General features: G+C 48.2%; 1 protein-coding gene across 1 annotated transcript in view; it reads left to right on the top strand.

Moving 5' to 3' along the window:
- The window catches only part of LOC144950932 (protocadherin Fat 4-like), a 76,566-nt gene that overhangs the window by 11,778 nt on the left and 47,606 nt on the right, over window positions 1-17,182 (top strand). The window contains exons 2-3 of the mRNA XM_078881112.1: window positions 4,295-4,403; window positions 5,585-6,082. Coding sequence (XP_078737238.1) covers window positions 4,295-4,403; window positions 5,585-6,082 — 607 coding nt within the window. The remainder of the gene's footprint in view (window positions 1-4,294; window positions 4,404-5,584; window positions 6,083-17,182) is intronic.

Raw genomic sequence — 17,182 nt, 5'->3', positions numbered from 1 at the left:
AACAAAAATTTCCCCCCAAAAATCAAGATAAAATCCCATAGCCGGAAATAGTCGTAGCCTGCCCTAACCGATTGCGAGTTGCTTTTCTCTCAGTACCGCATCATTTGGTATTGTAGCATACAGTCCTGTACGATACGAAAGTAAAATATTTAGGTAACGCTACAAAAAAATAAATTTACTTTAATCCTAGTGGTGAAGCTCAGGCTTGGTCAAGGCGGAGTTTTGGCGGTGTTCGTGTGCAACATCGCCGCGCCACACTCACCTCGCGCTTACGTAACTCGCGCGTACATTTCCGTACGTTTTCCGTGAGGTCCAACTTCCGTAAGCCAGGTCTTCCGCAACCCGGGGACATGCTGTATGCTCAACTTCTTTCGCACCGTACGTAGCAAACCGTGCTAATCAGAGGTGCGGTGATGAGTCTATGAGCCGTGTTAGTCTATGGGCAGTATGTATGTTGAACTTCTTTCGCACCCCACGTAGCCAAACGTGCTCACTGGAGGCGCGGGGGAAGGACGACAAGAATCCGATGAGATACGAAGTTTTTTTTCCCCCCACAGATGTCCAGTGGGGGCGGCTCAGAAAGTTACAGCAAAGAAACAATGCAGAGACACGATAGGAGCGCAGAGTAAGAAAGCTAAACGCAAATTGCATGACTGCTGAAACGATGGGGCAAGTTTCTGCAATACTCTTCCCCAACCGCTCACCACTCAGCGGCATCGTGAGTGAGTAGACCACGGAGTTAGTCGACTAGCAGCGCCATGTGTGCTTGGGGTAAAGTGCGGGTAACCCCCCACGTCTTCCAAGAAGTCTGTCCGGCGTAGTAGGAATCGGCCAAACGCTCCCTTCGAGAGCAGCGGTTCTTCAATTTTGCTGCTAATAAATGCTTAGGGTTTGATGAAACAAAGTAAGTTCAACTTAAGTGCCCATGCTTAAATTTCGATTTAAAGCTTTCATGACTGCAGGGATTCATCTTCTTGGTTCTTTCGGCAAAGTCACGTAAAAGGGAAAATATATATATATAATAAAATACAATTCTCACGACATTTCGGCCACAACGCAAGCAGCCGTCTTCAGGTGAAGAACAGGTCTGTCGGAAAGACAGCGTCTGATGCTTCTTCTGTCGGAAAGACAGCGTCAGACGCTTCTTCGTCAGACGCTGTCTTTCCGACAGACCTGTTCTTCACCTGAAGACGGCTGCTTGCGTTGTGGCCGAAACGTCGTGAGAATTGTATTTTATTATGTTGTATTTTTATTATTTTATTATTTCCCTTCCACGTGACTTTACCGAAAGAACCAAGAAGATGCGCATGCTTAATTTGTGTTTTCGACGATTTACATTCGAAAAGAAATCTGTCCATGTCTCGCTACGCCCCAGAAAGGACATCTCGCTCCCCCAGGGGGCTCAGCGTGCACCCCAGGTGAAGGATCACTGCCCCAGAGCAGCGGTGGTCAAGCGGCGTCTCCCGATTCGCGTGCGGATCTTTAAATCCACCACGCGCGCCTCTACCCAAGGGGCATAACGTAGAACGCGCGATCACAGCAGCAGCAACAAGAGATCATGGAGGTCTCCCGTGCTGTGCTGTGCCTCTACTTACGAACGAGTTTGTTTCCAGAAGTCTGTTCATAAGTCGATTTATTCGTAAGTCCAACTTTACTCCCTTCGATTCCAAACATATTGTAATGCATGCACACTAAGCACGGGGGGTGGCTTTAAAGGTTGTATAATCTCCTGTAGATGTAGATGCCACTGGTTCATCGCGTTCTGCAGATGTAGATGCCACCACCACCATCTATTGATTATTTTGGGGCGCCACGGTGGCTCGGAGATGTTAACTCCCTCGCCTAGTATGCAGGAGGCCGTGGGTTCAATCATGACCCTGACGCCTGCTGTATATTTGGATTTTTGCGTCTCTCTCTCTCCCTGTGGTCGTGTGGGTTTTTCTCCGGGTCCTCTGGTTTTCCTCCCCACATTCAGAATCAACATCACGCGCTTAGAGTCATTGGCTGCGGTACATTTCCACGCGACGACGATGATGTGAAGCCACTTCGTTGGGCGATCATTTGTGGCCAGGTCGCTTCTGAACAAGAGCTACGTAGCAGCTCACTGGGCCTTACCTGTTAAAATAAAATGAAAAAATGTAATAAAAAATAATATAAATGTTTCTTTTTCTACCTACGTGACTTTACCGAAAGAACCAAAGAGTATGGATTCCTGCAGTCACGAAAGCCTCAAATCAAGATTTTAAAAATAAGTTTTAGTTCATTTTCTAACATCACGGAACTGTGATAGATGGGGACAGCTTGGGAAGGGCTTCTTCCAACAGTGGATAGAACATGGCTGATTCGTTTAAAATATAGTTTAGTTTTAGTTAATGCGAGGAACGACTTTTGCATTTAAATCTGTGACCTGCGTATCGCAATGCGTGTCGAAGTGTGCCCAGCGCGCATGTGTGCGTGTGTGTGTGCGTGGCCGTGTGTGCGTGGCCGTGTGTGCGTCCGTGTGCGTGTGTGCGTGCGTGTGTGAGCGCGTGTGTGCTTGCGTTCGTGTGTGCGTGTGCGTGCGCGTGCGCTCGTGTGCGTGCATGTGTGTGTGTGCGTGTGTGTGTGCGTGTGCGTGCGCGTGCGTGCAAGTGTGCTTGTGTGCGTGCGTGTGTGCGTGCGTGTGTGCAAGTGTGCGTGTGTGCAAGTGTGTGCAAGTGTGCGTGCATGTGTGTGTGTGCGTCCGTGTGTGTGTGCGTGCGTGCTTGTGTGTGCGTGTGTGTGTGTGCGTCGTTGTCATTGTGACGCTTGATTTGTTGTCCTTCCCCTGCACCTCCGATTTGCACGGTTGCCTATGTACGGTGCGAAATAAGTTAAACGTACATATTGCCCATTGACTAACACTACCCATAGACTCAACACTGCCCATAGACTCAACACTACCCATAGACTCAACACTACCCATAGACTCAACACTACCCATAGACTCAACACTGCCCATAGACTCAACACTACCCATAGACTCAACACTGCCCATAGACTCAACACTGCACCATAGACTCAACACTGCACCTCCAATGAGCCCGGTAGGCTATGTACGGTGCGAAAGAAGTTCAACGTAAAGTGCATACCACCCGCTGAATCTCCTTGCCAAGTCTGTTTTCGCAACAGAGGGCAATGTTCCCTACTACGTACGTCCCAACTGAGTAAGTTGACGGTGTAATTTGGAAAAATTCGGGGGCCATGACGCTGGCGCCCCTTGCGAATGATGTCACGGGAACTTTTAAAATTCACTGACAATTATGCAAAAAAAACCCAATCAATCGTTCTTGAAGAACTGCATCGCGGTTTTAAAGAAAGGTTTTTTAATTAATATTTTGATGACGATTTTCTGAATATTCACTTGTTTATGCTTGTATTTGTTGTTTGCTTATTTGCAGTGCCGGATTAAGGTAGTGCGGGGCCTGGAAAATATGTTATAAATAAACCCTTAAATAAAAACAAAAACACAAAAATATGAAAACACACACTTTTTACTTGCATAGTAAAGAAATTGTATTTTTCATTTTGCTATACAGCCAGATAATACAACAAATCGCTAACCTTACACGCCCAGTCGTTCGTAAAAGTTTAAGGCGGTATAGTACTATAGTAATAAAGTAAGTGCAGAATAGCTTCAAAGCATTTAGCGCAGGGCCCTTGAAAGTGCGGGGCCCGTAGCATATGCAGCTACTTTTGCTACTAGGATAATCCGGCACTGCTTGTTTGTTGGACCAGGCAGCGCCTTGGGCACTGTGTCAGCCATGCCATCAAAATCTAAGTTGTCTTGTGGTCGTTGTTGTTGTTGTTTGACTTGCATCCCACTGGGATTTTTGCACACAGCGTTGGTGTACGGTGTTTTTTCTGCAATATTTTGCTGTCTTTTCTTGGATTTTCTGTTTGCACTTAGTCACATATTCACTTTAAGATGTTTTCTTGTTCATGTTTTTGTTTTTTGTTTGTTGCAGTTGCACCCGATTCAAGAGCCGAATGGCTCACAGGGCTATACCTAATAAATGAACTTGAACTTGAAAGCGAATGTGGACCGCTTTAAAACTCACCTGTTTTTTTTGACCGGCCTGCACTAATCCGTGACGACGCGTTTTCTCCGAAACAGACGTACGCGTAAGTGTTTGACCGTATTCTTCATCAGGGGCGGCCGCCGGATAATCCGAACCCATGAAACCTCTGCAGTGGCCCGGCGGCGCATCGCCCCGGCGCTGCCGCCCCCGCCTTTGGCGTCACCGCCGTGTTTCCGTTTTGCTCTCCGTGGCAGTGCCGCTGCGCGTGCCAGACGGGCGGAGGCGATGGGCGGGCAGCCGTGTCCCTGGCGCGGTTCGAGCGGCGGGCGTTCGTCTTCACGGTGCCCGAGGACTCGGCTCCAGGTACCAGTAGCAGCAGCAGCGGCGGCAGCAGGATAAGGAAATGCCTCCCTGATGTCGTCGAGATCACCGATTCTGGTCTTCAGGCCTTCAAATGCCCCGAGCTCACACACGGGATGTCTCCTAACTTCACCACGTGCCTTGTAGGTGGCTGAGTCTTTGAGTTGCAGTGAACCCAATGATGATGCATACTCGATGTACTCATGTCTGATATGGCTCTTATTCACAATTGCACCCAAGTAACAAACAAAAAATACCGGTAACCGCATGAGTATCTGTGATAAAACAATTGGAACAAAAATCTGTGAAAAAATTGCTGCATGGCATATCGGGTTTCTCCAATATAAATACATACTCTGATTCTGAAAACAATAAATGTCCAGAGTCAAAATAAACACTATGTGTTTGGCTTTTTAACTGAAAAACAAAGACAGCTGCCACACACAATGCTGTCACAATCAGCAGCACACCACCGGACCTCCAATCCAGCTGTTCGTCAGTTCGATTTCATCTCTGGCACGGCAGTTGAATTATTGCATGGGGGTTGTTTGACCATACTTCACCACGCTGGTTAGTGTAGGTTGGTGAACGGCAGGCACAGGACAGGTTCAGATGTCACTCGCTGCTGATGTGAACCGTGGCCATGAATTGAACTCAGGTCGTCAAGTTCAGTGCACTCCTAGCCACTGCTCCACCTCTGCATCACACCCTCCCGAAACCCCACCTCCGATTAGCACGGATGGCTACGTACGGTGCAAAATAAGTTCAATGTACCTTAGCTGCATACTACTGGAAAATTGCATTCGTGTGTCAAACATTACCCTGCGTTGTTGTTAATCGCTGTTCACTGCTTTATGTGGAAGTGTTGAATATGTGTCATCTGCGGATCATTGCAATTTGGAAAACAAAACTTTCAGTCTCGGCAGTCCCCATGCCTGGCTCTGAATAAAGATTTGAATACGATCTGCCGAGTATAATTGTGTTCATCTTCTTGGTTCTTTCGGTAAAGTCACGTAGAATGGAAATAATAAAAATAAAACATAATAAAATATTTTATTTTTTCCATTCTACGTGACTTTACCGAAAGAACGAAGAAGATGAATCCCTGCAGTCACGAAAGCTTTAAATCGAAATATAATTGTGTTAATTCTGCGTATTGTTTGTGTCGTTATTTGTTTGACCAGGCAGCACTGTGGGCACTGTGTCAGCCGCGTCGCCGGAGCCGGGGCTTCTCGCGGATTTCTCGCTCGCGGACGACGACGACGCGGGGGGGGACACGTTCCTCGTGGACCGGCGCAGTGGCGCCATCCGCCTGCTCCGCTCCCTCGACCGCGAGGCTCGCCCCTTCTACGCGCTCACGCTGAGCGTCACCGCCGTTCCCGCCGGGGACTCGCGGAACCCCCCGAGCGGCGGCGGCGGCGAATTGGGGGTCGCTTCCGGGAGCTCGGCACCACTGGGGAATCCGCTCGACGCTTCTGCCGGCGACGGAGACAACCCCCGAGTCGCCGGCAACGCTGGGAATTCCGACGGCAGCGGGACGCTCGCGCGGGTCTACGTCAGCGTGCTGGACGCCAACGACAACGCGCCGGCGTTCGCGAGCTCGCGGCTGGAGGTGGAATTGTGCGAGGACGCGGCGCTGGGAGCCGCCGTCGTCAGCCTCAACGCCAGTGACCCAGACGAAGGTGAGGACTCGCAGGTTCCCCTCGTCCGCGGGAGCCCCCCCCTAGGCGCCCCCCTCCCCTAGGCGACCCCCCCCCAAGCCTGGTCCGCCGCGTGCAGTCATTGCGATGGTGATGCGGAGTGGGTTCAGGTGGGTCAGGACTCAGTGTGTGCGGGTAAGGCTTCCAAATGTCTTGACTGGCTAAAGCCAGGACTCACGTGCGGCTGGCAGCCCATTCCTCCGTGAGCACCGCCCACTTTGTACATGGCCACACCCACTACACCGCTAGCCCCGCCTACTTCTGAGGTAGCTCCGCCTATTTCCTCGCATCAACTAAAACTCAGCTATATTTTAAACGAATCAGCCATTGTCTATCCACTGCTGGAAGAAGCCCTCCCCAAGCTGAGCTACATAGATATTTTCAAAAGCGACCTGGCTATCACAAATGATAGCTCAACAGAGTGGCCAAAAGCTGCCTCTGCGAGGATGACCGGAGTTCGCATGATGATGGTTTATGGTCCTTGATGAGATCAGCCAAGATATCGTGGTTAATCTGTGGAAAGCAATCTGTGTGTAATGAGTGCCACCTTAGTATTCGTTTGGCAACTGGAAGCCAATGCAGCTCGGCGAGCACTGGACGGACACGGTGGGACCTTGCAGTAAAACTAAACAATGTTTTATTTTACCAAGTAAGGCCCTCTGAGCTGCATAGATCTTTTTCAGAAGCGACCTGGCAACAAATGATAGCTCAGCAAAGCGGTCGTTCACGTGGAAAGGTAAAGCGGCCAAATACTCTAAAGGCGTGACGTTGATTCTAAATGTGGAGGGAAAAACCAGAGGACCCGGAGAAAAATCCACACGACCACGGGGAGAGAGGGAGACACGCAAACTTCAAATATACAGCAGGCGTCAGGGTTGGGATCGGACCCACGATCTCCTGTATACCAGGCGAGGTAGTTAACATCTCGCCCATCGAGCATGAGGGCAGGAAACTTGAGACCCGGCGCCGAGACCCCTCCCCGACTGGTGCCAGGCTGCAGGGCACGAGGTGGCACGCTCACTTCAGCGCCTGCTCCCCGTACTTCCATGAGCCCAGTCCTGATATTCACGAATGATGTGGGACATCCATTCTGAGACTTGCACCACACCGGAGGAAACAAAAAAACTCGGCGAGCGTTACTCCCAGGGCCTGAATTGGAGTTGAGCTGCCCTAGTGAGATTAAGATTCCTCCCCAGGACTTGCTGGGGTCATGCCACGCTGGGGTCATGCCACGCTGAGAGCAGAATTAATTACGTGATCTCCCTTTGGGGTTTTCCCTGCAGCTTTTTAAGGGTGTACGCCGGTGGTGCTGAGGCCCTCTCCCAATCTGCTAGCGCTGGGGTTGTCCTATGGCTCCTTAAAGACGGGGTCCACGCGCGCCGTGGGAATCACCGTGAGCGCCGTGGGTCCTTTTTTTGTTCCGTCACTGCTCGACTTGCTGGGCCCGTTTCCTGACTAGTGCATGGATGTTGTTATTTTTTGTATACTTTACATTCATTGCCTCCCCCCCCACGCTTATCCCGTTATCCTGATTGTGCTATCGGCGTCGGGTCATGAGAAACATAATCCATTCATCCATAACAGCGGTTTGTTTGGGTTAGATGGCGTAAATATAAATGTGCCGTTAAACCCGCCACCACCCGACACAGCCAATTAGTAGGGTTTGTCTCGTAAACAAATCGTGTCAATTCGTTACTAGTTCAGCACTACAGCGGTTGTGTGTTGGAGAGTAAACCCACCACAACATTTACAATTCGAGTGCCGATAATTACAACAACTAGTATCATCAGGCGACAGACAGAGTTGTGGAGAAATCCTCCTCCTCCTGTTTCGGTCTTAAATAATATTAATAATAATACATTCAGATCTCGCACTGAACATTGCAACCCTTGGTGTTCATAGAACGGCCCACAGAAATGGATATCACAGAGCTACCTCCGATATCTCTTCAAGCGACCTCTGTTGCGCACAAAAGGGGGCAGAACTTGTCCAAATGCTCTGCTTCAGAGACAAATTAGAATATTTAACACTTTCAAAATGAGAATATTTTATTCATAATGGAGGAATTCGATGAGCTATAAAGCTATTTTAACTGGGTAAGAACGTCACAACAACAAACACAAAAACACGATCGGAGTATAAAGTACAAGAAAGGTAAACAAATCACCCAAACACAGGCAAAAAAAAACATCCTCATCCTACCAGGCAAAGCCCACCGAGGTATGAACTTGTTTTCCAGAAGCGACCTGCCCACAAAACATAGCTCAACAAAGTAGACCATCGTTCGGACATTTACAAAGAGCTACAATTTATCAAACTGAGGTATAAATGTAATGTTTTTGATATTTAAAAAAATGCGGTCATTCGTCGCTGGGCTGAGACCACTGCGTTTGAGTACGCAGTTTAGCCACAGGCAGGATTCCCGGCCCACCCCACCCACGTGTAGCCCATCGTAACTGCGCGACTGCCCTTTTGTGGTATCTGCGGAAGGTTGTGGGATGGATTGGCGCATGTGCACGCACGTGTATTGCTTTGTATGTACGTTGAACTTCTTTGGCACCGTACGTAGCCGACCGTGCTCGTCGGAGGTGCGGGGGAAGGACAACAAACTAAACACAAAAAGCAGCTCTAAAGGAATGAGTTTCCAATTTAGTATGGTAGTGTAGTGTATCGTAGTGAAGTGTATAGTATTGCAATATATCGTAGTGTAGTATATAGTAGTGTATTGTATTGTAATATATTGTAGTGTATCGTGTAGTTGTGTAGTGTATAGTATTGTAATGTATAATAGTGTAGCGTATATATGTAGTATAAAGTAGTGTAGTGTGTAGTGTATTGTAGTTTATAATAGTGTAGTGTATAGTGTAGTTGTGTATTGTATAGTATGGTAGTGTATAATAGTGTAGTGTATAGTGTAGTATAAAGTACTGTGCAGTGTATTGTAGTGTGTATGTGTGTTGAACTTCTTTCGCACCGTACATAGCCAACCGTGCCAATCGGAGGTGCGGGGGAAGGACAACAAAACGGACACCACCTAAAGCCGCTCTAAATAAACGAGTGATCGGCGTTGCCTAAGGTGCTCTGTGGTCTCGGACCGACACTTCGATTTCCTGTCTGTGCCGCGCTCTTCCCACGAACCTGTCGCTGCGTTCCGCCGGTGGCTTGGGAGACGGCGATTGAGCCTTTGAGCAGGGCGTTTTTCTTCCACACCTCCCCCACATCTACCCCACATCTCCCCCACATCTCTCCCACATCTCCCCCACATCTCCCCCACATCTACCCCACACCTCCCCCACATCTCCCTCACATCTCCCCCACATCTCCCCCACATCTCTCCAACATCTCTCCCCCCCCCCATCTCCCTCCAACGCAATTATTGCTCTGCCGATATTCTTATTACTTCTGCAGCGTTTTGTCGAAGTACTTTTGGGTGCGGGGGGGGGCGAAAGTTGCATGTGAGTGCTAAATACATGCAAATCTCTTTTTTCCGTATTCAGACCAGTGATTCACTCCGTCAGCCCGAGGAGTCTTGGCAGGGCTATAGAAGCATCGGAACACAACAGAGCAACGTGATGTGACTTTCTGCGATGATAATAATAACAATGCCATTTATGTACCCACAAAGTCCTTCCCAAGTCTCAAAACCCCGTTTTGGGAGGCTTCTGCATTGGGACGCGTCGACCAATTCCATGTATGAACGTTTAGAGAATCTCCACACATACGAGGCAGTGATATTTAAAGCTCCGCACAGATGAATTCACCAATCCATTGCTGTATCGCCACCGCTTGGCCAGTTCCTAGCCCAAGTCTACAACACCTGGTGTACTCCCAGCCCACCAATTGTTAACCAGTCTCAAACCCCGCTTAGCTTCCAACATTTGATGAGGTTTGGGTGCCGAGGCAACGTGCTGTGATGTAACTTTCCGTCGCCGGCTTGCCGATTCAATGAGCCTATCGCTTAGGGGATAGGATGTTGAGCCAGAGATGACATTGTAAGATGCCATTTGATTCTTCTCAATCGCGACGTTAGCCTTTGAGTGCTGAACGCAGCCTCACGCTAAACGATGCTGTCACGCACTACAGCTCTTGACATTGCAGTTGGTTTTCCAATGTCTTCTGCCACGTGCTAAATAACGGCGCAACGCAGACCAAGGCTCTTTCCAGAGGCCCACTGAGCTACGGCCTACGGAGCGATCAGAATCGCAACCTTTGTTTCGACTGCAGGAGGAATCCGATGAGCTATGAAGCTCTTGTTCGCATATGTCCAGTCGGGGCAGAGATGCGGCCCAAAGAGAGACGTCAACAGAGGAAGCCGACGAGCGAGATCAGAGATGGAGACGAGAGAGAGAGACTTTTGACATTTAAACAACTTTTATTTCCGCCAGCAGCAAAAGCACTGAAGGCGATTTCGATATGAAATACGCAAAGTCACCAGCAAACAAATGGAAATAAACGCTATAAAACCACGCGCTGTGGCGCTCAAAGCACCGCGCACAACACGAAAAAAAAGTTACGTGGTGGTGGTGGTCATCGCGCACGCCACGGCAACGAGCGAGCGCTTCAGAAGGTGAACACGAGGGTGCCGTCCACGCTGGTACAGAGGGCTTGTCCGGCTCCCCAGCGTTCGAAGAAGACTGAGAAAGAGAGAGAGGTACAGACGGCAAAAGCTATCAACAAAAGCCAATCCACTCCGACGTTCAACTCGCCAACCCCGTGGTTCAATAACCTCCACAGAGCCACCCGGCCCATGCTGAGGGCCTCCATCGCCCGGTGCGTTTAGCACGAGGAGTCAATTGGTGCCACATTTTTCCCCGACGGCCGACAGAGTGGGCGGTGTTCAGAGCCCCCTGGTCGCACGGCACAAGAGCCCCAGACCCATGCCTTCCCTGACCCTCTGTTGTCATTAAAGAAAAAGCACAGCATTTTATAATTGTTATGATACAAATGTGCAAAATAAAAAATACAAATTCTAAATTGAAGATAACTGCTTGTAAACAATAAACCAATTATCATACAAGTTGCTTGGCAGTATGGAACTTCTGACCCGGCCGCCCAGCCTCACAGACCACAACAAGCAAAATCAGCAGTGGCCTTAACCGAGTGCTGTGCACACCACCACCCCCACCAACAACGTTTTGACATTTGCAACATAAAAAGAAACCGCGGTGCACAAAACAAAGATCCCCCGTGTAGCCTTAACAGACTGTAGGGGCAAGTGCTGTTAGCGAGCACCTATGAAGGGCGGCACGGCACACGAGGGGGTGGGTGGTCAACACCACGCCCGGCCACCTTTGTTTCCCTAGTGACGATGTTTACACATCACACCAGGTACTCATTTGAGGCTGAGTCGACCTAGGGTAGGCCCAGGACCGGTTCAGATACGCGTGAGGCCATGTGACTCATCAGCACACTCCAGTTTTAAATGTGAAGCACGCATGCCTATCCGGATTACAAGTAGCGGCTTAAGAAGAGAAAACACAATTACACACGTAAGATCTTGCAGATCTACACTCGATCCTTAGTGGAGCGATTCCATTAGGAACTGATTCTAAATGAAAAGAAAACAACCGAACGAAAATGACTTAAATTAGTACCTTGTGTAAGTTATTTTTGACTTAAATGTTCTTTTTTTTAAAGTACATTGTCTGGAAAGTATTGTTACAATAGTCAGCAGATACTTAAGTAGGGCAGCGCCCCAACTCCCCAAACAGAATCAAAATATGTATTTATACTGGAGTAATCCGATGAGCTATGAAGCTCTTTTTCACGGATGTCCAGTAGAGGCACTGGGTAAGAACGCTACAATAACAAACACAATGCAATTGTCCACCCACTCACTGGCCTTGTACCAACAGTGTCAGACCAGAGAACGCCAAAAGGCGAACAGCACACAGACAATGCAAGGATCAGAACACTTCTAGCTCGGGTCGAGCAGCTATATCTATGGGAACTTTTTGCCAGTATCCAAAATGATGAAAAATAAGTAATATTAAAAAATATATTTTTTAAGACACGCTTTCATGAAATGTACTCGTAATGGCAGAACTCCACGACTCCAGGAAGTGGCCCCGAAGCTTGCCATAACGTAGGGCCCTGGTCATTTACAGCCAACGTCATTTGAGCGTGGACAATTATCCCAAGCCGAAACATAACATATAAAAATGAATGTTTAAAAATATTTTTTATGATAGAATATAGTATTGTCATCAGTATGACATAAGTATACCAAATTTGCAGTCGATAACACATTGGGAAGTGGGTTAAAATTGAGTTACAAGATTTGAGGATACGACAACAACAAAAACAGATAGAGTGAGTTAAATAAAAGCGTGTAGTAATAATGGGTTTGTACCCTTTCTGGTAATAAAACAGGAGTCGTGTTAAGATGATCAGACACCAAATTGATACCTTTTTGCACGGCATCAAGTCTGCATTAACCACGCACACTTGTGGCGAACATGCTCTGATAATTAATCATTATCATTACTATCTACAATGTCCTTGAAACTGCTCTAACACTGGTGGTGAGGGGGCCAGAAAAGGCATCTGTACCGGCGTGGAACGGCACCCTCCTTGTCACCTTCTCACGTGCTCCGTCGTCGGGCGTGACGTGTGCGACGAGAACCACCACGTGACTTTTTTTTGCATTGCGCTTGGCGCGCCTATCGCCACGGCGCGTGTTTTTATAGTGTTTGTGTTATTTGTCGCTGGTGACTTTGTATTTCGCATCGAAATCGCCTCCAGTGGTGTTGCTTCTAGCGGCAATAAAAGTTGTTTGAAAGTCAATAGTATCTCACCATCATCACGGTGGCTAGGAGATGTTAACTACCTCGCCTGGTATACAGGAGGTCGTGAGTTCGATCCCGACCCTGACGCCTGCTGTATATTGGGAGTCTGCGTGTCTCTCTCTATCATCATCATGGTGGCCAGGAGATGTTAACTACCTCGCCTGGTATTCAGGAGGTCGTGGGTTCGATCCCGACCCTGACGCCTGCTGTAAAGAAGGCTGCTGTCTCTGTTATAGGCCAATCGGCTTCAAAGACAATGCGTGTATCATCATCAGAGCATGTTTGTTTGCATGTTTTGCCACAAGCACGATGCCTTGCAAAAGGGTTCTATTTGGTGTTTGAACAGCTTAACACCTCCTGCTTTATTGCCTGAAAGGGTAAAACATATTCTTGTTTTTCATCATTTCCCATACTGCCAAAAAGGTCCCGTAGATGTAACCACGGTCGGTCGCTCGGCATGCCGCGTGCGGTCGTGGTGGCGGGGTAAAGTACGGGTACTCTCAACTCTCCCAAGACGTCTGGCCAGGCGTGGGAAGAGTAGGCCAAATTCACATTTTTGAGGAGCCTAAAAGTGGCGCTCCCCAGAGCTCGCCCTTCCGCCAGCACGCAATCGCAGGGCTGCGCTTTTACCGACGTTAAAGGCCAGCGAAAGTTTGTCGAAACTTAAATGTTGAAAAATAAAAATAATTGCGACCCTTAGGGGTCACGAGTTGCACTTTTTCTTCTTCTCTTTCTGTTCGCCGAGCGAGGCTTTGCGCTGCCGCCACCGCATGGCACCACCCGTAAGCCCTGGGTGGAGGGGGGAGGGCACAGGGGTCAAAGATGGGGGCAGGTGCCGGGCCTCTGACCCCACGCTCCGCATGACGACTTCAGCGGGAAGCCATCGCGAAGGCCCCCCGGTGGTGGTGGGCGGGGGGCACTACCACGGTCACCACAACCACCAGCACCGCCTTGGAGTGCGTGGATCGTGGGGCCTCGCCTGCCATGGGAAAGGCATTGAGCCTTATGATTCGAGGTTGTTGCTGCTGCTGCTGTTGTTATTAGTGGTATGCATTTATATGCATTCATTAATCTCCTCCCCTCCCCACCACTTCGCTCAAGGGCACACAAGTGACGCCACCACATCTACGCCTATATTTAAGGAACGCAAAAGGAGGATTTCTTCACAAATCTGGCCGTCGCCTGATGAAGCTATGTGTAATTACCGACGAAACGTCGTGCTAAGATTGTAAACGTGGCGGCTTTGCTTTCGTACTGTACTAGTGACGAATTGGCATGTTCTGTTTACGTGACAAACCATACTAATTGGCTGTGTGGGGTGGTGGCGGGTTTATCGACACATTTATATATTTACGAGATCTAACCCAAAAAACCCTCTTATGGATACTGTTGTTATATCACCGGTAACCGAATGAAAACCACCGGTGTAAAAACTTGTAATCGTATTTTTTTGCGGCAGGCATAGATAGACTTCTTCTTTCGTTCGCTCGTTCGTACGTACGGCTGATGATGATGTAGATGCGGAGCAACAACTAACAGTATCACATTCAGCTGGTTCAAGCCCACACAGTGGCGTGGGGCATCGCTGCGATTATGTCTCCTACTTTGTATTTGTGGATCGGGGGGCATTGAATCATTACAAGGCCGTAGCCATGGAGTCAACATTGGGGGGGACCAAAACTTCCAGGGGGTCTGGGGGTCCCCCCCCCAGAAAAAAGTCTAAATTTGAAAAGAATTTCCTGCCATTTCCTCCCTAAAATATAAATACATTCACTAACACATCGGATGTACTTTTTTTTTACAATAATGTCTAATAGTGTATTGTATTGCATTGCTCTGTTTTTTCTTTTTTACCTTTTCTTGTTTCATTGTATGTAATGGCAGAGATTAGGGATTAATAAAGTACAACCATATAGCCACAATCATATAAACAGAATTATATTTTATAGCAATATATTGGGGGGGACAGTTTGAGCATATTTGAATATTTATATATTATAATTACGGCCTTGAGCCATTATACATTATGCGGTCTGTGCTGAATCTATGGGAAGTGCTGAGTCGTTCCACGTTGTCCTGTTTCTGTTCTGGATGACCACAGTCGCACCACTACGACTGGATGTTATTTTCTTCAATTTGTGCAGCAGGTATCACCCGCATCTACTGCCCACGGTTCGTGTAGTGGATGCGGTTGAGGGTGGGCCCTTGATGAGCTAAAAATCCCATCCGCTGCACAAACCCCTGGCAGGTGGCACGGATACCCCAGGGCGTAGACTGAGAAAGCGCCGCGGTCTGCGGCTACAGCGGAGGTGTGATGATGAACAACACTCCACTTGACACCCGTAGACTTTAAAGAGTCATTAGCATCGTGGCGGAGAAAATAAGTAACAAAATACATCAGTGGACAGTGTCTGTCCTTCGAATATCTCCGACTCGGCACGCGTATGTTACATGTTTGTTGAACTTCTTTAGCACCGTACGTAGCCAACCGTGCTATGCGGAGGTGCAGTGTTGAGTCTATGGGTAGTGTTGAGTCTATGGGCAGTGTTGAGTCTATGGGCAGTGTTGAGTCTATGGCGAGTGTTGAGTCTATGGTGCAGTGTTGAGTCTATGGGCAGTGTTGAGTCTATGGGCAGTGTTGAGTCTATGGGCAGTGTTGAGTCTATGGGCAGTGTTGAGTCTATGTGCAGTGTTGAGTCTATGGCGAGTGTTGAGTCTATGGTGCAGTGTTGAGTCTATGGGCAGTGTTGAGTCTATGGGCAGTGTTGAGTCTATGGGCAGTGTTGAGTCTATGGCGAGTGTTGAGTCTATGGTGCAGTGTTGAGTCTATGGGCAGTGTTGAGTCTATGGGCAGTGTTGAGCCTATGGGCAGTGTTGAGTCTATGGGCAGTGTTGAGTCTATGGGTCGTGTTAGTCTATGGGCAGTATTGAGTCTATGGCAGTGTTGAGTCTATGGGCAGTGTTGAGTCTATGGGTCGTGTTAGTCTATGGGCAGTATTGAGTCTATGGCAGTGTTGAGTCTATGGGCAGTGTTGAGTCTATGGGTCGTGTTAGTCTATGGGCAGTATTGAGTCTATGGGCAGTGTTGAGTCTATGGACAGTGTTGAGTCTATGGGCAGTGTTGAGTCTATGGGCAGTGTTGAGTCTATGGGCAGTGTTGAGTCTATGGGCAGTGTTGAGTCTATGGGTAGTGTTGAGTCTATGGGCAATGTTAGTCTATGGGCAGTGTTGAGTCTATGGGCAGTGTTGAGTCTATGGCGAGTGTTGAGTCTATGGTGCAGTGTTGAGTCTATGGGCAGTGTTGAGTCTATGGGCAGTGTTGAGTCTATGGGCAGTGTTGAGTCTATGGCGAGTGTTGAGTCTGTGGTGCAGTGTTGAGTCTATGGGCAGTGTTGAGTCTATGGGCAGTGTTGAGTCTATGGGCAGTGTTGAGTCTATGGGCAGTGTTGAGTCTATGGGTAATGTTAGTCTATGGGCAGTATGTATATATGTTCAACTTCTTTTGCACCTTTGGTAGTCAACCGTGCTAATCGAAGGTGCGGGGGGGGGGGATTGAAGGACAACAAATTGAACACAAAAATCAGTTTTAAAGAAATTAGTTTGTCAATCGAGATTATTTAATAGTGCATGGCTCCCATCGGCTTCCTAATATCGGAAGGAAGAGCGTTCCAGATGGCCGCAGAAGCGCGTCTGAAAGCGCCTCGCGATGCGGTGACCACTGCCTCTGTCCGACGGTGAGCCAGAAGCCGCTGCTGCCCCGCATAACAAAAGTATCTTCTTCACACAACCCACCGGGCCTCACAGCAAGCCTGACTGCTGATGAGACACTGGTACGTCAAAGCCTGTTTCTTCACCAGTGCTGATGTTTTCATTCTGGATGACCGCTGCAAAGTATGATCTTGTGTTTTGATTTAGTGTGCTGATCTTAAAGGTGCATTGAAAAATGTTGATACTCCTACGGATGCTCCTGCTGTTGTGGAGTGACTCATGCAGCCAGCTATGGCTACAGGGTTTTGGTGTTACATGTTGTTTATGTCGTTTATTGTGAAAATTCGGTCACAGTTCCTATGATCAGTGTTACATTGCTTTTATGGCTTTATTTTGGTGATTTCGAAAAAATGTTGGTTTGGCCATGTTTGTTTGTTGTAGTAGGGAGTTTGACTGATGGCTTTAATTTAGGTTGTTTTGTGGTTGTTGTTGTTTGACTTGCATCCCATTGGGATTTTTTCATACAGCATTGATATACGGTGCTTTTTCTGGAAGACTTTGCAGTTTTTTCCTGGATTTTTCTGTC

This window comes from Lampetra fluviatilis, chromosome 60 (genome assembly GCF_964198595.1).
Source record: "Lampetra fluviatilis chromosome 60, kcLamFluv1.1, whole genome shotgun sequence".
Taxonomy (NCBI): Eukaryota; Metazoa; Chordata; class Hyperoartia; order Petromyzontiformes; family Petromyzontidae; genus Lampetra; species Lampetra fluviatilis.
This window is presented reverse-complemented; position numbering and strand designations above follow the sequence as displayed.